The following is an 18,647-nucleotide window of genomic DNA, read 5'->3' as shown; positions in this document are numbered from 1 at the left end:
CTGCCACCCAGGCTCCTCCTGTCCCCACCATCCCTACTACCTTCCTCAGAGCAGAGAGAGAGCTCAAGGCACCATCAGGGCCTTCAAGGACTCTCCAGTGTGGCCCAAGCAGTGTGTGATTATGGTTTAATCTAAGGGCTATTAACAGGTTCTGCTGTGCTGAATTTTAAATGCAGTGAGCCTTTGAGCCTTGCAGGTGGAGGCAGGGGAGCTGATTCCTGCCTTGTAGGTGATTATGGTCCCTGGTGGACAGAGGGGGAGCTGACTACCAGGAGAGTGAGGCAGGAGATGCAGGAGATGCAGCCCGACCAGAAGAGCCCTGGCATGTGGGTGCAATTTGAGGTGCTACAGGAAGGAACAGAAAGAGGTTTTTCTAGGGGGCTGTTTGCAGGACTGGCATATGTTTTTTTTGTTTGTTTGTTTTTTTAATTTATTTATTTAATTTATTTATTTTTGGCTGTGTTGGGTCTTCATTGCTGCACGCGGCCTTTCGCTAGTTGTGGCAAGTAGGGGCTACTCTTCGTTGCGGTGCACGGGCTTCTGATTGCGGTGGCTTCTCTTGTTGCGGAGCACGGGCTCTAGGCACGCAGGCTTCAGTAGTTGTGGCACGTGGGCTCAGTAGCTGTAGCTCGCGGACTCTAGAGCGTAGGCTCAGTAGTTGTTGCACACAGGTTTAGTTGCTCCACGGCATGTGGGATCTTCCTGGACCAGGGCTCGAACCCGTGTCCCCTGCATTGGCAGACGGATTCTTAACCACTGCGCCACCAGGGAAGCCCGTGGCGTATGTGTATTGATGGTCACTGCATGCCGGGCACTGTTCTGAGTACTTTATACACACTAGCTCATTTAATCCTCATTTTAAAGATGAGAAGACAGGGCCCAAAGGGATAAGGACCAAGGTCACGCAGCAAGTAACAGAGCCAGAATTTGAACCCAGGCAGTGTGAGGACAGTCGACTCCTGACCACTAAGCCAAACTAACTCTCAGACGAGTGCAGGATAGAATGTGCAGGATGAAAGGAAAAACAGTCCCGCTGAGTTTTGAATTAGGATCCTAGCATCAGTGCTGCCACCAGCTAAGTAACCTTGATCTAGTCACCTCTCTAGACCTCAGTTTCCTCATGTGTAAATCGAAGATGTTGCACTAAATGACTTCGGGCACCTTTTAGCTTCCAGAGTCCCTACAGTGAGGGAAAGCTGAAGCAGGAAGTGTAACTGCGACGCTTCTAGGTTGAAAGAATAAACAGTCTTGGACATCTCCAGCCCCCAGACTGCTGCCACGCTCCCCAAACCAGCATCAGCCCACAAGAAATTTCTGGGCACCTATATGTGTCTGAGGATCTAGGGTTGCCAGATGAAACACAAGCCTGCTCCATCCCACCCTGCCCAGTTAAATGTGAATTTCAGATAAACAACAAAAAGCTATTTTAGTGTAAGTAGGTCCCAATCAATATTTGGGATATACTTATACTAAAGTGGTTTGTTATTTATCTGAAATTCTAAATTAAGAATCCTGTATTCTTATCTGCTAAATCTGGCAACCCTACTGGACCTTAATCACATTTTAATTCTGCCACATTGCAAACTGGTTTGAGTCCAGGACAAGTAGGAAGAGAACTGTCACCTCTTAGCCTGGAGGGAGAGCATGCTGCCTGTTTGCTCTTAATGAATATCCAAGAAGGGTCCTCCAGGCAGCAGGATGCTGGGGCTTGCCAGTGGTGGCTCAAGAGGGCGACTGTTAAATATTTTCAGAAATGTTGCTTGTGGTAGCTTGAAATTGACCAGGTTGGGGGGCGGTATTTACACCACAGAGATTGGCCAATTCTCTAAATCAGAACTTTCCTTGTGGAGAAGAGAGCTGGTTTACCAGCACACCACCACCTGCACTCCACACCAAGTAAGTTTCAAAGCTGCCTGGAGGGAAAGGTCCAGCTGTAGGGGGTTCAAGCTTTCTCCTGCAAAAGCTAGAGGTGGTGGATGGCTCCCTGGGAGGGCAATAGAAGTCCAGCCTTTGGCCTCTGGGATAACAGCTCACGTGACTAATGTTATATGAGGTCGATGAGTTCTGGCTTCTCAGCATCTCCCAGAGAGCGAGAATCCAAGTCGAAACTGGTGTGAACTCAGCCAGCCCTCGGCTTCTTGGCCAAGACCACCCCAGAAGGCAAAAACCAAATAAACCAACCAAATAAAATGGGTGTGGGGAGGGAGAAGGGAAGAGAACTATTCATTTGAGCTCTGCTGACTGCCTGTTGTGTGTTCCACGGGGAGCTCTGGGCCAGGGCTACACCCATTGTCCCCTGTGCACGTGAGAACTGAATGAGTCAATGCACGTCCCACCGGCCTCATCATTACCAGTCCTCAAGTTGCCACAACAGCCTCAAGGGAGCAGGACCTTCCCTCGGCGATTAAAGGCCCTCAGAGTGGGATGGAGCAAGAGATGATTGATGTTGCTGGGCAACATTTGGTGGAAATGCACTTTGAGAGCTCTCTTGAAGGATTAAAGTCCCAAATGGGCCGCACGTGCCAAGGGCGGGACACAGATTGACATTCACTTGACCTTGGGATAGGTTTAGAGAGGTCATGAGGAGGAGGGGAAGAGAGGGAGCAGGGCACTTACCCCCTCACCCCAGACAGCTCCTTAGGGTACGGCAGGGCCTAGTGTCCACAACCTGGACCCGGTCACATCTGCACACAGCCTGGATTTTCTAGTCCCGATTTCATAGATTCTGTCCAATTAAGACTTTCAGGTTTGTCAACCCATTTCCGGGTTGGAAAATGTGGTCTCTGCTGGATCATTGGCCAAAGCCCACAACACTAGAGCTGCCTTTTGACTCTTCAGGGATGTTCTGCTCTGCTTTGGTCTCTTATGGGGGCGGCCAGCTGGGGTTCTCAGGAGTGCACAAGATGAATGAAAACTAAGTCTGCGGAAGGGCGAGCGGTATATTACAGGAGGAAGACACGCCTGAGGTGGAAACAGAGCCCTGTCCTGTGGTTAACCCACTGGCACAAGTGCCCAGGAATTTGGGGTTCCTGCGGGAACAATTTCCTTTTACAAACACCTCTGGTCTTAGGGTCTCAGGACAAGGCATCCATCCACACTTCTCTCAGGCTGATGTGGCCAAAGTGGTGATAGCATGGGCCACTGTCTGCCCCCAGGGCGCGTCCCCTCACTGGGCCTCAGCCCTCTCATCTGTGAACCTGCAAAGAGGCAAGTGCGGGCGTGGAGATCCACAGTTTTCAACCCCACTCCGGGCCTCCATGAGGAACTCAGGGAAAGGGGGCCCGATCGGCAGTGGCTTCGAGCAGCAAGTCCCCCTTACCTGCGCCACCGACGGGCCTCAGCATGGGATGCTGTCACAGATGGGGCCCCTCTGCTGAGCCCAGGGATTTCGGGGTCACTGAATCCCTTCTGGTTCAAACTGTCTACAAGCCTGAGAAGTGCCCCTTGTAAGACGCCCTTCCTCCTTTCTGCTTTCTCCCCTCTCCCCGCCCCAGCTCCATACACTCATGTCTGGCATCAAAGTTCCCACGCCTCTGATAGCAGAGGAGAAGGGAGAGGCAGGGAGCGTACTTCAAGCAAGAAAATGACACTTTTTTGTTCAGAATGGGGATCTCAGAAATGAAAGATCCCTGGGCGCCCTCAGGGAGCAACCAGGAAAAGTGGGATGAGTTCTCTTGAGGAGATTGTTTTTTAGTGGCCCAGGTGAAGAGCAGGTGTGGGGGAAGCCCAGGGACACTGGCCACCTGGGCAGATGAAAATGGGGACCAGGTCTTTGCCCATCGCCGGTCTGGCTGGGTTGGAAACACAGTCAGACAAGAGAAGCCAAACCTGCATTTTCAAAGCATCGGTTTACGTCAGCAGCGTCTCTGAGCACCCGTGGTCCTCTTTTGCCGTCCCCTCCTCTTTGTTAACTCTGGCGTCAGCTCATTAGCAGCCCTTGGAAATCCCCTGAGTGGAATGTGCGCCAGGACTCAATTCAACAAGCACACACTGAAGTCTGCTGTGGGCCAGGGCCCGGGCGGGGGCACCAGGATACAGGCGGTTGGCAGCTTAGATGTTCTAGGAATGGGATGGAGGAGACGCAGCAAAGCAATGCAAGATGGGTGGGACAAGTTCCCGTGGCTCGTAGACTTGAGTTGGGATCATTCATTCGACCCACTTTTGAGGGGCTTTGGGGGTCTGGAAAGGACAATGACTGCTGCCCGAGGAGTTCCGGTTGGGTGGAGACAAGATGCGCATGCCCATTACCACCCTGCCAAGCAGAAGGTGCTCGGGCATTCAGGGGAAGGTGTGCTGGCTTCCACCCGGGAGACGCGAGGAAACAGTATGGGAGCCTGGAGCTGCTGCCAGGGTCGTCCTCACTCTGCCTGACCCTGGCTGTGCCACTTACTCAACCCTCTTTGTGTCCCAGAGTCATTATCTGAAAAGTGGGGATAATAACGGGACTTAGCTCCCAGGGTAATCGATTATGGGGATTAAATGAGTTCATAAAGGGAACATCTTCAAGGGGAGCCTGGCACACTGTCTGTGCCGCCAAGTGTTTGCGATTTCCACCAGCGTGTCCTGCAGACCCCTGAGGAAGGGGTGCTGGTGACTGATATGGAAGTGGTCAGGCTTCTAGAGCAGGAAGGTCGGGCAGACCCCACTGTGGTTCAAACACGCAGCTGAGTGCACATGTGGGGAAATTATCCCCCTGAAGGTGGCGGTCTCTGCAGACTGAACTTCCTTTCATTGAAAAAGCTCTGACATTAAAAAATTCATTTAAAAATATCCCTGGTCTGGTGCCTTATCAAGGCAATAAGTGAACCGTATTAACTTTGTACAATTTCACCACAAATTAAACACTGTCCTGCTTACCGCTGGGGAGGGTGGATTTGCTGTCAGGCTATGTCTGAAATTAACATGTATTTTAAAATTGTGCATCTAGAGGAAAGGGTGTCTGTATCCTACCAGTATCCTTTCATGTGTGCCTGGAAGGGATTAATCAGGTTTAGGATCATGGAATAGTCATCCCTGGCAAGGGCCTACCTATTATAACATCCTTATTTTTAAGATGAGGAAACAGAGATGCAAAGACTTTAAGGGAGTGTCCTTAGTGTTACACAGCTTGGGAAATAGTGACCACAATCCAGGGTGGCATGGGGACAGAATCGGGAGGTGGGGGAGGAAAGTGTCCCTCGGGTGGCTGGGCTATGCTCTGTCCCAGATTAGGCATGTCTCTTCATGCACCCAGTGTCAGCAGCACATCTGTACATAACTGTAACATGTTCAGGGAAGTAGACTTCATTTCTAGCAGCCAAAATTGCCAGCCCGGACGCTGAGCCCAGTGAAGGATTCCTCGTACGCAGCAGTCAGAGTCTCATGGGGAATGGGAGCCGGGCAACGAGGCCCTGAAGTTTCTCTCCAAAGTCAGCCTGATAAGGTAAGTGCACATTTCAGAGGGCACTGATTCTCTGTGTTAAAGGTGTGCTAGATGGGTCACAGAACGAATGTGAGGACACAACCAAGTCATGAGATGAGGCACAGGGTGTGTACGATTAATGTCATAAGAAGGGTGGTGAGACACCAGAGTTTTAAAATCTGCTTTTAATTTGTATTGCCTCACTAAATTATTGGGTGATGTTAAACAGAATTCTTAACTTCTCAATGCCCATTTCTCTCAGGAAGAATGAGAATAATGAGGAGGCAAAAAGACATTTTCTTCCTGTTTTTATAGCTTGAAGAATCTAAAAAAGTATAATAATCCAAATTGTACATTTCAGTTGAGGAAACTGAAGCCCAGAAAAGTCAAGTGATTAGTCTAAACCCGGTCAGCTAGTAACAGAGCAGAAGAAGAAATGGAGGGAGTCCTTCAGGCAAGAGAAAAATGATACCTGTTGGAAATCTGGATCTACATAAAGGAATGAAGAGCTCTGGAACTAGTAAATACGTAGGTAAATGTAAAATGTAGAACCCTGAGTATAAATTGATGCATTTAGATATAAACATGAAATTTTATATCTAAAAATGCATCTAAATTGATGCATTTAGATATAAACATAAAATTTAAATCATTTTTTAAATAATTGACTATTTAAAGCAAAAATAATAACCCAGGGGCCAGGGTTTATGGATCCCATGCCCTTTCTAAAAAATTCCATACTTATTTACAAAATGCTTTCAAGTGCTTAGATGAACGTTTTCACATCGTCAAACCAACGCAACCACGTTTGAAAAGTACTAATCAAATTTCTGAGCTATTTCTCTCTGTATCGGATGCTGCCTATAGCTTTGGCTGGCTGCCACCTTGGTTCCTTCAGCAGAAAAATTTCTGAAAAGTAATAGTCGTTTAAAATGCAAACTTTAAAAGCCAGACCATTCAGTTTCTGGATTTGAGTCTTCAGAACATGATCATGTAGAATGGGGTCTACACACACGACATCTTCCCCTATCTTGAGTTTGGTCTGTTTGGCGGAGGCATTTTCAGAAACGCACTCGCTGACTTTCATAGATGGACTTGATGGCTTTGGGGGCCACAGAGGGAGGTGTGGTGCCAGGTGTGGACAGAGCATGAGGCTTAGGAGTGAGCCGGGCCTGGGTTTGAGGTCTAATTCTTTCAACATTGATTCAGCAGATATTCATGTGGGGCCTCTTATGTGTCAAACCCTGCATTGTGAGACCTCGGGTGGGTCAGTCATTTAACTTCCCTAAGCCCGGGTTTCCTCTTCTGTTAAATTAAGGTATAAACCCTTCCTCTTAGCATTGTTCAGAGGATTAGAAATATGGTCTAAAACTGGTTTCACACATAGTAGGGATCGGTAAATGGTGGCTGTCATTATTTTTATTGGAGGTTGGCTGCAGATATCTGAGAGATGGACAGTATATTGTCGGTAAATTGACAAATGGAAAACCAGACAAAAAAGAGACAGAGAGACAGACGGACAGTTAAAACATAGAGAGGAGACACCTGAGCGGATAGCTTATTTCTCACCGTTGGAGAAAACCTGCAAGTAATTAAAAATATATGTATGTGTGTACACACACACTATATTCTTTACTATTTGCTTTCTCGGAATCCTAAAATATCAGAAGTGGAGGGAACTTAAACATTCTCTAGCTCAGCGCTCTTATTTACAAAGGAGGAAACAGGCCAAGGGGCACAGGGCTTGCCGAGGACTCACCTGCGTCCAGGACCCAGATCTCCCCATCCCCTCTCGCCATCTTGGCGAGGGGGTAGGATGAAAAACATTTTTAGAATGCAGCAAAAGGTAACTGACATGATGACTCCCCAAAAGAATGTTATTCTAAAGGTCCTAGTTAAACGAATAAAGGAACGAAGATGTTAAAAGACTCTTGCGTCTGCGAGTTGCTTCCTCCCCCTGCTGGTGAGAGGGGAGAACATCAGACCTGGGCTTTCAGCCGGTGAAATTACAGAAGTTAGGTGAGGACCCACCAGGACCCAAGCAGAACGTTCCAGATCAAAGAGAAAAAGAGACACAGGTATTTGGGGAAGAGGGTAAGGAAGGGGGAAATGCAGGAACAGTTCTAACACATTGTCAAAGGAAGCTTAAAAAAGAGGGGGGTGTCATCACAAAGGTAATTTTACGTTTATTAGACTCGTTGATTTTTCCTTTTATGTTATTTGAAGAAAGTTTTGTTCTTCCTGTCATGTTTTGAGTGAGGCTGGGGGCGGGGGGAAGGATTTTTATCTTTTACTTCATACGTCTGGGATTTTTGCATTTTTGATTTTTATAGTAATTTTTAAAATACATTTCTTGTGAAAAAATGTTTGGTTTCAGTGTGGCCCCATAAGTCCAGACATGTTTTCCACTGGATGTAATATCTTTCCAGCTCATTCCTACAACCCAGTCAGAGCGCACAGCTGGAGAGGGTGCTGCAGCTCCTTGGATGACACTGCCCTCTACTGGTCACAGAGACAGACGCACCAGCCAGACTCGCGTGTCTGTCCCCTGAGGCTAAAATCCAGACTAAAAGTAAAGCATCTCTAAGACAATGCCATTACCTTTTTTTTTTCCCCTCGGTTTTGAAAACTCATTTAATGTGTTACTTTTCGATACAAAACATACCACAGGCTAAATTGATACAAACAACTACTACATTTGATTTTAACGAAAACGCCAAGAGGCGCGCCATTACCTTTTTATGGTAAAACCTCTTGGCTTGACTATTAAATCCTTTTTTTTCTGATTCTGGAATTCTGGAAGGCTGATATTTAACAGGAATGGAGGACTGTGTTGTATACACAGCAGTAAAACCTAAACAACAAAAATAGAATAAAAAATAGCACAAAACAGAGAACTGACGAATGCACAAAACACAGAGCTATCTGTTAACATTTTATTTTAAATGGAATAAAAAGAGAAACTTGCCTTTTGACAAGAGATAAACACGAAACTGGGTTGTTTTTTTTTAAAGACCCTCTTGGTAATTTATTGGTTCCCGCCCGGCCATTCACCCCACCTTTCCAAGCACCTCCAGCTCTTAAACTAGTGAGACTTGGTCACACAGCTGAAGCATATTATCAAGGGAAGAGGAAGGATCCGACAGGAAAGGCGTTCTTGCCAAGGAGGAAGGGGACACAAAACCATTTGGAGCAGCCTTGGAAGAGAGCCAGGCAGGGGAACAGAGCAAGAGACCTCACTCATCCTCAGCCCAGAATCACAGATCAGCGAAGCACCGTGAAGATACAGAGAGGTCAGGAAATCCCAGAGCAGAGTGGGGCTCGCTCTCATTCTTCAGGACACAGTGCAACACAAGTGTAAGTTTAGGTTTCTGAGAAGACCTGGGGTGAAAAAGCAGAAGGATCATTTATAGAAAATCAAGTTAAAATTTTATATGTCTGGGTTGTGATGTATAAATGATATACAAACTCCCCCTTTTACATTCCTTCCAGTGAATGGTGCAGAGAACCAGAGCAAAGAGAGCTATACAGAGAAAGAGTTCCGGAGACGTGCACTAGGTTCCCCTTAAGTAGCTTTCTGAGTATCAATCAGCCCAGGCATGTGAGAAAACTCCCCAAGGCTGGGGAAAGATTCACCTGAAAAAGTTAGGGTAAACAATACCTGAACACTGGGAACAGGAATAGCTCCTGTTCCCACAAGTCAGAGTGGAAAACCTCATAATTCATGGGACACAAGGAGAATATGCAGAAGGGTTTTGCCTCAGAAATAGGGTAAAATTACCCCTAGGCTAAATGCTTCTCTGGTTCCAGCTAACAAAGCTTAAAAGCAAGACTTGAAAAGATCAAACTTCCCAAGTAACTTAACTGCAGCCCAGAACAAAGCACAAGAATTCATAGGACTACTAAAATGTACAGCACCCAACAGGTAAAAATAACTGGCATTTGATAAAAAATTAATGGGCATACAAAGAAGGGAAAAAATACAATTCACAACGAGGAGAAAATAAACAATCGATCAAATCCAACTCAGAAATGAGAGAGATGATAGAATACAAGAGCATTACATTACAATAATAATTGCATTTGATATGTTCAAGAAGCTGGAAAAAAGATTGAACTTATTAAGTAGGTGAATGGAAGATATAAAGAAGATCCAAATCAAACTTCTACAGATGAAAACTAAAAAGTCTGAGATTAAAAATACACTAGACACTACAGAAAAAAGACTAGTGAACTTGAAGACATTGAAATACAAACCAAAACAAAACACAGAGAGAAAAAGGACTAAAAAATACAGAGTATCAGTGAGCTTTGTGAAAACTTCAAGGAACCTAATATACGTTCCAAAGAAGAGAGGTGGGAGAGAGGAAATAGAAAAAAATCTTTCAAGAAAAAAGTGGCTGAAATTTTCCAGATTTGATTTAAAAAAACATAAACCTGCAGATCAAAGAAAGGCAGTGAAACTCAGCACATGAAACAGGAATTTAACTCCACCAAGGCACATAATAATCAAATTGCTTTTTGTTTTTTACTTTTAATTTGTTTTTTAAAAGTTTTTGGCCTGGGCTTCCCTGGTGGCGCAGTGGTTGGGAGTCCACCTGCCGATGCAGGGGACGTGGGTTCGTGCCCTGGTGCGGGAAGGTCCCAAATGCCGCGGAGCGGCTGGGCCCGTGAGCCAGTGAGAGGCCCGCGTACCACAGAGAGAGAAAAAAAAAAAAAAGTTTTTGGCCTCACCACTGTAGCATGTGGGGATCCCAGTTCCCTGACCAGAGATCAAACCCGTGCCCCCTGCAGTGGAAGCACAGAGTCCTAACCACTGGACCGCCAGGGAAGTCCCCATCAAATTGCCTTTTTAAAGTGATAGGAAGTCATAAAATCAGGCAGAGAAAAAAAGACACATTACACACAAAGCAACAAATGTAAGAATAACAGCAGATGACCATCAGAAACAACGTCTGTTAAGGTACCAGAAGGGAAAAACTATCGCCCTAGAATCCTGTACCCTGTAAAAATATCTCTCAAAGATGAAAGCAAGATAAAGACTTTTGAAGATATACAAAAACTAAAAGAATTAATCACCAGTAACCTGGAACTACAAGAAATGGAGGGAGTCCTTCAGGCAAGAGAAAAATGATACCGGTTGGAAATCTGGATCTACCTAAAGGAATGAAGAGCTCTGGAACTAGTAAATATGTAGGTAAATGTAAAATGTAGAACCCTGAGTATAAATTGATGCATTTACATATAAACGTAAAATTTAAATCATTTTTTAAATAATTGACTATTTAAAGCAAAAATAATAACTCTATTGTGGCATTTATAACGTATGTAGAAGTAAGATGTTTGACAGCAACAGTGCAAAGGCAAGGAAAGAAAAACTAAAAAGATACGGTTGTAAGGTTCTTCTGCTATATGTGAAGTGTAATAACATCACTTGATGGTAGAATGTGATAAAATTAAAGATGTATGTTATAAACTCCGTAGTACAGATCAGCAAACTTTTTCTATAAAGGGCCAGATAGTAAATATTTAAGGTTGTGCAGGCTGTATTGTCTCTGTTGCAACCATGCAACTCTGCCATTATAGAGTGAAGGAGCCACAGACAACACATAAACAAATAGAGGTAACTATGGTCCAATAAAATTTTATTTATAGAAACAGGCAACAGGTCAGATTAGGCCCAAGGGCCAAAGTTTGCCAACCCTTGCTCTAAAGGAACCATGAAGAAAACATTGCAAAGAGTTATTCCTAAAACGCCAACCAAGTAGACAAAATAGAAACACAAAAATATTCAATACAAAAGAATCCAGAAAATGTAAATAAAGAACAGATGGGACAAATAGAAAGCAAATAGATAGATGGTAGGCTTAAACTCACACACCAATAATCACATTAAATTTAATGTGATTATGAAACACATTATTTAATTTAATGTGACTATTAAACACACTAAACATCCCAATTACAAGACAGAGGTGGTTGGATTGGATAAAAAAGAAAGACCTAACTACATGATGTCTACAAGAAATACACTCAATATAAACCCAGGGATAGGTTAAAAGTAAAAGTATGGGGAAAAGATACACTATGCTATCAAAAGAAAGCTAGGTATTAATATCAGACAAAGCAGATTGCAGAGCAAAAAATACTACCTGCAATAAAGAAGGTAATTTCATAATGATAAAGCGGCCACTTCCTCAAGAGAATATAACAATTCTAAGCACTGATATACTCAATAACAAGAAATTCAAAATACAGGAAATAAAAACGATAGAACTGCACGAAGAAATAGAAGATTCCACAAAAATTGTCAGAGATTTCAAAATCCCTCCCTCAGTAATTTAAGCAAGTAGATAGAAGATCAATAGACATACACGACTTGAACAATACTATTACCTAACTTGACCTAACTGACATTTATAGAACACTCCACCTATCAATTCTATACAATCTATCCTAGAAAACTGAAGAGAAAAAGACATTTCCCAAATCATTCTATGAGGCCAGTTACTACCGTGTTACCAAAGCCAGACAGAGTCATTACAGAAGGTGAGACGGAATCACTATAGATCATTAACCCTCATAAATATACGTGCAGAAATTCTTATAAAAATGTTAGCAAATTAAACTCAACAATATATAAAAAAGATAACACATCATGATGAAATGAGGTTTATCCCAGTGATCCAAAGATAGGTTAACATTTGACAATCAATGTAATTCACCATATTGACACACTAAAAAAGAAAAACTATATGATCATGTCAATAGAGGCAGAACGGAATCATACAATATGTACTCTTTTTTGTCTGGTTTCTTTCACTGAGCACAGTGATTTTGAGATTCATCCATGTTGTTCAGGTATCAATACTTCATTGTTTTTTATTGCTGAGTAGCATTCCATTGTATAGAAATGTGACAATTTTTTATCCATTGTTGATGAAAATTTGAATTGTTTCTAGATTGGAAGTATTACAAGTAAAGCTATTAACAACATTCAATCCCAAGTCTTAAAATGGACATAAGTTTTCATTTCTCTTGGGTAGATACCTAGGAGAGGAATGGCTGGATCATACTTTAACTTTTTTGAGAAGCTGCCAAACCCTTCTCCGAAGTTGTTGTATCTTTGTATATCTCCACTATTAGTGTGTGAGAGTTACTGTTACTTCACATCCTCAACAACAATGGGCAGTCTTTTTTTTAAAAAATAATTTATTTATTTTTGGCTGTGTTGGGTCTTTGTTGCTGCACGCGGGCTTTCTCTAGTTGCGGCGAGCAGGGGCTACTCTTTGTGGCGGCGCATGGGCTTCTCATTGCAGTGGCTTCTCTTTTTGCGGAGCACGGGCTCTCGGTGCACGGGCTTCAGTAGTAGTGGCTCATAGGCTCAATAGTTGTGGCTCGCGGGCTCTAGAGCACAGGCTCAGTAGTTGTGGCACACGGGCTTAGTTGCTCCACGGCATGTGGGATCTTCCCGGACCAGGGCTCGAACCCGTGTTCCCTGCATTGGCAGGCGGATTCTTAACCACTGCGCAACCAGGGAAGTCCCATGGGCAGTCTTTTTAATTCCAGCCATCCCATTAGATGTGTAGTGGTATCTCATTGTGACTTTAATTTGCATATCTCTAGTGACTAATGATGTCGAGCATCTCTTTATATGCTATTTGCTACCTGTTTATCTTTTTTTTTTTTTTTTTTGGTAAAATGTCTGTTTAGTAGATGGAGAAAGCACTTTGTAAAATTCAGTGTTCTTTTATGATTAAAAGAAAACCCTGGCAAACTAGAAATAGAAGCAAACTTCCTTAATCTGATAAAAGGTATCTACGACAAAAGCCTACAACCAAACATGATACTGAAAGCTTTCTCTTGAGATAGAGAACAAAACCAGGTTGACTGCTTTCATACTTCTGTTCAACATTGTACTGAAGAACTCTAACCTGTACAAAGGCCAAGAAAAATAAATAAAAATACATAGATCAGAAAGGAAGGAAATAAAGCTGTCATTATTCATAGACAAGATTGTATATGGAGAAATTTCAAAAGAATCTATAGATAACCTATGAGAGGTAATAACTGAATTTAGCAATGTCAATATACAAAAATCAATTAATTTTATTTCTATGCCAGCAGCAAACAATTAGAAAATGAAATTAAAATAGTACCATTTACAACAGCATAAAAATCAAATGCCTAGAATAGAGATATAGAAGATATGCAAGGCCTCTACATAGAAAACTATAAAACATTATTGAGAAAAATTTAAGAAGACTTAAATAAAAGAAAGGGTACACATGGATTGGAGAACTCAATATTGTAAAGATGTAAATTATCCCCAACTTGATGTCTAGAATCAATGCAATCTAAATCAAAATGACAGTAAAGATTTTTTTAGGACATTAATGTGATGATTCTAAAATTTATATGGAAATTCAGTGTGGCCAAGAGTAGCCAAGATAAACATAGTACATAGCTGAAGGACTTATACTAGATAAGAAAAAAACTTGTTATAGAGTTACAGTAATTAAAGGTGGTATTTGAACAGCATAAAGAATCCGGAAGCAGACCTGCATATACATAGACATGATTTACAACAATGATAGCACTGCGGAGTAGCAGAAAAAGAACGCTCTTTCAATAAATGGTGCTGGGCAATTGGATATACATACTGAAAACAATAGATTTGGACATCTTCATACCATGCTCACAAACAATTCCAAGTGAATCGTAGGTCTAGATGTGAAAGGTAAAATAATACAGTTATTAGAAGAAATTATTTTGGGATAGGCAAAGATTTCTTAAATAGGACAGACATTATACACTAACTATAAGGGAAAATATTGATAAAATGGCCTATAGTAAAATCAAGAGCTTCTCTTCATTAGCACACCATTAAGAGAATGTAAAGGAAAGTCACAGACGGAGGGAAGATATTTACTTTACCTATAGCCAACGAACGGATACATTTCTAGAATGTTTTCAAGAACTCCTAAGAAAAGAAAAACCCAATAGAAAAAATGGGTAAAAAACGGGAACAGTCACTTCTCCAAAGAGAATATCCTAAAAGTCAGCCAACACATGAAAAAGTGCTCAATCTTTTTGATCAAAGGACGATGCAAATTAAAACCCTGATGAGCTAAAAGTGTTGGTGAGGATGTAGAGCAACTGGAATGATCATACATTGCTTGTAAGGAAGTAAAATTGGCACGCTCACTTTGGAGAACTAGTGGTATCAACTGAGCTGATCATAAACACACTCTATGACCCAGCAATTCTCCTAGGTATAGACCCAGGGAATGTATACATACATGTCCCAAAAGACATGAACAAGAATAGTCATAAAAGCTTTTAGTCATAGTACCTCAAGACAGGAAATAATCCAGACGTCCTTCAATAGTATAATGGATAAACTAATTGTGGTACATTAGAACAAAGAATGCTATGCCATTTTACGGCAATGAAAATGAACTAATCACTGATACATGAAACATGAAGTTAAATCTCTCAAACATGAGAGAAAAAAGCCTGAGAGAAAAGAGTTCATATTGTATGATTCCAATTTATATAAAGTTCAAAACAGACTAAAGTAATTAATGATATTAGAAGTCAGGATAGCCATAGTGTTTACATTTGCAGAGAAGGGGGATAATGCCCAGGAAGGGACAAGACAAGGGCTTCTGGGATGCTGGTGTTTACCACGGGGTCTGAGAAGTGATTCCATAGGTGGTGGTTTCTTTGTGAATATTCATTGAGCTGTACAATTATGATTCATTTTCTGAATATATATTAAGCTTCAATTTAAAAGTATTAAAGAAAAAGAGAGAGTACTAAATCAAAAGATGGGAGGAAGAAAGAGAGGTCCAGCCGTGGGTTTGAGAGCAGCAGGGACTCTAGAGGCCCACCAGGGAGGTGGTAATACCCCTAAAAGAAAAAGCAGTGGAGTGAGTGAGGATCTTGGAACGAAGTTTCCGGCCTCAGCAATGATTCCCCAAGCCCAGAGGTAGTCCCGGATTAGTGCATACTAACAAAACCAAAGGAATACATGGGCTGAGACAGTGGAGCTCTCACCTGTCTGGATGGATGACCCATGATCTGAGTACCTCTCCCCTCCCTCACCCAGACTCCCATCATCACATCACCTTTTTCTACTGAGAAAGGTCCAAAACTTGAAATAAGGAGGAATAGCATTTGTGCCAGTAATGGCTGGAGTTTAACTTTCCAACAACCTGGCAGAATGGGGGCTTGGGTTAAGTTTTAGGAAATAAAGTAAGATCTCTTCCTCCTTCTCCCCTCGCCCCCCACCATCCTTTCTTCTCATAGTTTCTTCCCAATCATCACCCTAGAGGCAGTGGGAGAATGACCAAAGCAATCTGTTTGATATACTTAAGAGTGGCCTTGTGGGTATAACCCAGGATTTACTATATCCCCCTAAAATTTGCTCTTATGTACTAAAATGAACATATGTCAGGAGCTCTCGTCCCCAAAGACCTCTGTTATAAAATTCACTAGACCTTTCTGTACTTTGTCAGTCTTTCTGGAATATTTTTTGCCAGAGTGTTGGTCTTTTTGCATGGAGTTGTCCATCTTAGCAAAGTTCTGTGATATATTCCATGTGTTTGATGAAAAACTTGACTGCGTGTTCTTCTAAGCACCTGAAACAGCAAAATACAGCATTTGTAGGGATCACTTCACAATCTTGGTAAGTATGTTGATTGGGTTCTGTTGTATCTGCAGGATAAACTGAGAAATCTTGTGGGTAGAGGCTGAGATTTACCAAGTTCCACGACCCCAAATCCCAAACACATTGCACTGCTTGTAGTAGGAACTCTGTAAGTGGTCTCTGTTGATGTTGCTTACAGAGCTCCTGTAGGCTTGAATTTTATAAATTTATTTCTACTGAGATAATTTACATACAATATAATTCATCGGTTCAAAGTGTACAGTTTTAAGTTTTGGCAAGTGTTTACAATTGTGTAAAATACCACAACAATTAAGATATAAATATGTCCATCCTCCGCCTCCCCAAAGCTCCCTATGTCTCTTTGCAGTCAATACCCTCCTAACCCTGGCATCTGGAAACCACTGCTTTTCTTTCTGTCACAATAGTTGCCTTTTCTAGAATGTCATATATGTGTAATCATACAGTATGTATACTGTTTTGCGTCTATGTTTTTTCACTTAACACAATGCTTCTGAGGTTCTCCCATGTGGTAGCATATGTATCAATAATTTGTTCCAGTTGCTACACATTCTCACCAACACATTTGGTAAGTCTTACTAATTTTAGGCATTCCAGTGATTGTATAGTGGTATCTCATTGTCATTTTAATTTGTATATTTTCATGTGCTTATCTGCCATTGGTTTACCTCCTTTGGTGAAGTGTCTGTTCAAATCTTGACTATTTTTTAAACAATTGGGTTATCTCACTATTGAGTTATAGAAGTTCTTAATATATTCTGGATACAAGCCCTTTATCATATATGTGTTTTAGAAATATCTGCTCCCAGTCTGAGGCTTGCCTTTTCATTTTCTTAACAGTGTCTTTTCAAAAGCACAAGTTTTCATCTTGATCAGGTCGAATTTATCGATTTTTTTTTATGGTTTGTGATTCTTTTTTTTTTGTGTGTGTGTGCTACGCGGGCCTCTCACTGTTGTGGCCTCTCCCATTGCGGAGCACAGGCTCCGGACGCGCAGGCTCAGTGACCATGGCTCACGGGCCCAGCCGCTCCGCGGCATGTGGGATCTTCCCGGATCGGGGCACGAACCTGTGTCCCCTGACTCGGCAGGCGGACTCTCAACCACTGCGCCACCAGGGAAGCCCTGTGATTCTTTTTTGTCTTGTCTAAGAAATCTTTGCCTAACTCAAGGTCACAAATATTTTCTCCTATGTTTTCTTCTAGAAGTTTTATACTTTTAGCTATTATGCTTAGGTCTAAGATTCATTCTGAATTAAATTTTATATTTGGCATGAGATATAGGTCAGGTTTGTTTTATTGCATTTAAATATTCAGTTGTTCTAGCACCATTTGTTGAAAAGAATATCCTTTTCTCTATTGAATTATTTTGGCATAGTCATCAAAAGTCCAAGAATTCTGTTCTTTTGAACTATATGTATACCCTTATACCAACAGCGCACTATCTTGGCTTTATAAGTTTTGAAATCAAGGTAGTTGCAACTTTGCTCTTCATTTTCAAAATTATTTTGACTATGCTAGTTCTTTTTAAAGTTATTACTATATAAGTTTCAGGAGTACAGAATTGTAATTTGACATCTGTGTACACTACAAAATGATCACCACCACAGGTCTAGTTACCATCCATCACCATACAGTCGATGCCCTTCACACATTTCACCCCCCCCCCCAACACACTTCCCCTCTGGGAACCATTGGTACTAGCCCTTATAAGCTCTTTCGAATTACCATACAATTTATACAACTAGCAGATCAATTTCTACCAAAAAACCTCTTTGGATTTGAATTGGGATTGCACTGAACCTATAAAACAATTTAGAGAATTAATATCTTAACTTTGTCGAGTGTTATGATCCATTAATGTGGTATATTTCTCCAATTATTTTCAACATTAAGTATGACGATGTTAATTGTAGGTTTTCTTATTTATTTATTTATTTTTAAATTTTTTTTGTGGTACGCGGGCCTCTCACTGTTGTGGCCTCTCCCGTTGCGTAGCACAGGCTCCGGACACGCAGGCTCAGCGGCCACGGCCCCAGCCGCTCCGCGGCATGTGGGATCTTCCCGGACCGGAACACGAATCCACGTCCCCTGCATCGGCAGGCGGACTCTCAACCACTGCACCACCAGGAAAGCCCTGTAGGTTTTCTTATAAAAGCATTTTATCACTTCCAATTCTAGTTTCTTCATAGTTTTTAACAGGAACAGGTGTTGAATTTTATCAAATACTTTTTCTGCATCTATGGAAATGATCATATTATTATTCTTTTTGAGTATTCTAATGGGATTATATTGATTGATTTTCAAATGTTAAAACAACCTAGTATTTCTGGAATAAATTCTACTTGATCATGATATACTATCAATTTTGTATATTGCTGAATTCAAGGCAGGCGGACTCTCAACCACTGCACCACCAGGGAAGCCCAGTGGGAAGGTTTTTTAATGACAAACTCCATTTGCTTGTTAGATATAGGGTCTTCGGATTATCTATGTCTTCTTGAGTGAGCTTTGGTAATTTGTGTCTTTCAAGGAAGATTTTCCATTTCATCTCTGT

The 18,647-nt window shown here is 42.1% G+C and overlaps 2 protein-coding genes across 2 annotated transcripts in view; one reads left to right on the top strand and one right to left on the bottom strand.

Annotated features, from left to right (window-relative positions):
• The window catches only part of LOC309832950 (large ribosomal subunit protein uL5-like), a 480,093-nt gene that overhangs the window by 315,228 nt on the left and 146,218 nt on the right, over nucleotides 1–18,647 (top strand). The gene's annotated exons all lie outside the window — the stretch shown is intronic.
• The window catches only part of STPG1 (sperm tail PG-rich repeat containing 1), a gene marked incomplete at its 3' end in the record, with an annotated part of 51,099 nt that overhangs the window by 24,937 nt on the left and 7,515 nt on the right, over nucleotides 1–18,647 (bottom strand). Inside the window, exons 3-4 of the mRNA XM_082653158.1 lie at nucleotides 15,907–16,047; nucleotides 8,137–8,255 (exon numbers count right to left, since the gene is read on the bottom strand). Of these exons, the coding sequence (XP_082509284.1) occupies nucleotides 8,137–8,255; nucleotides 15,907–15,979 (192 nt within the window). The 5' untranslated portion in view covers nucleotides 15,980–16,047. The remainder of the gene's footprint in view (nucleotides 1–8,136; nucleotides 8,256–15,906; nucleotides 16,048–18,647) is intronic.

Source organism: Grampus griseus, assembly GCF_964374135.1.
Source record: "Grampus griseus genome assembly, chromosome: 1".
NCBI classification, from domain to species: domain Eukaryota; kingdom Metazoa; phylum Chordata; class Mammalia; order Artiodactyla; family Delphinidae; genus Grampus; species Grampus griseus.
This window is presented reverse-complemented; position numbering and strand designations above follow the sequence as displayed.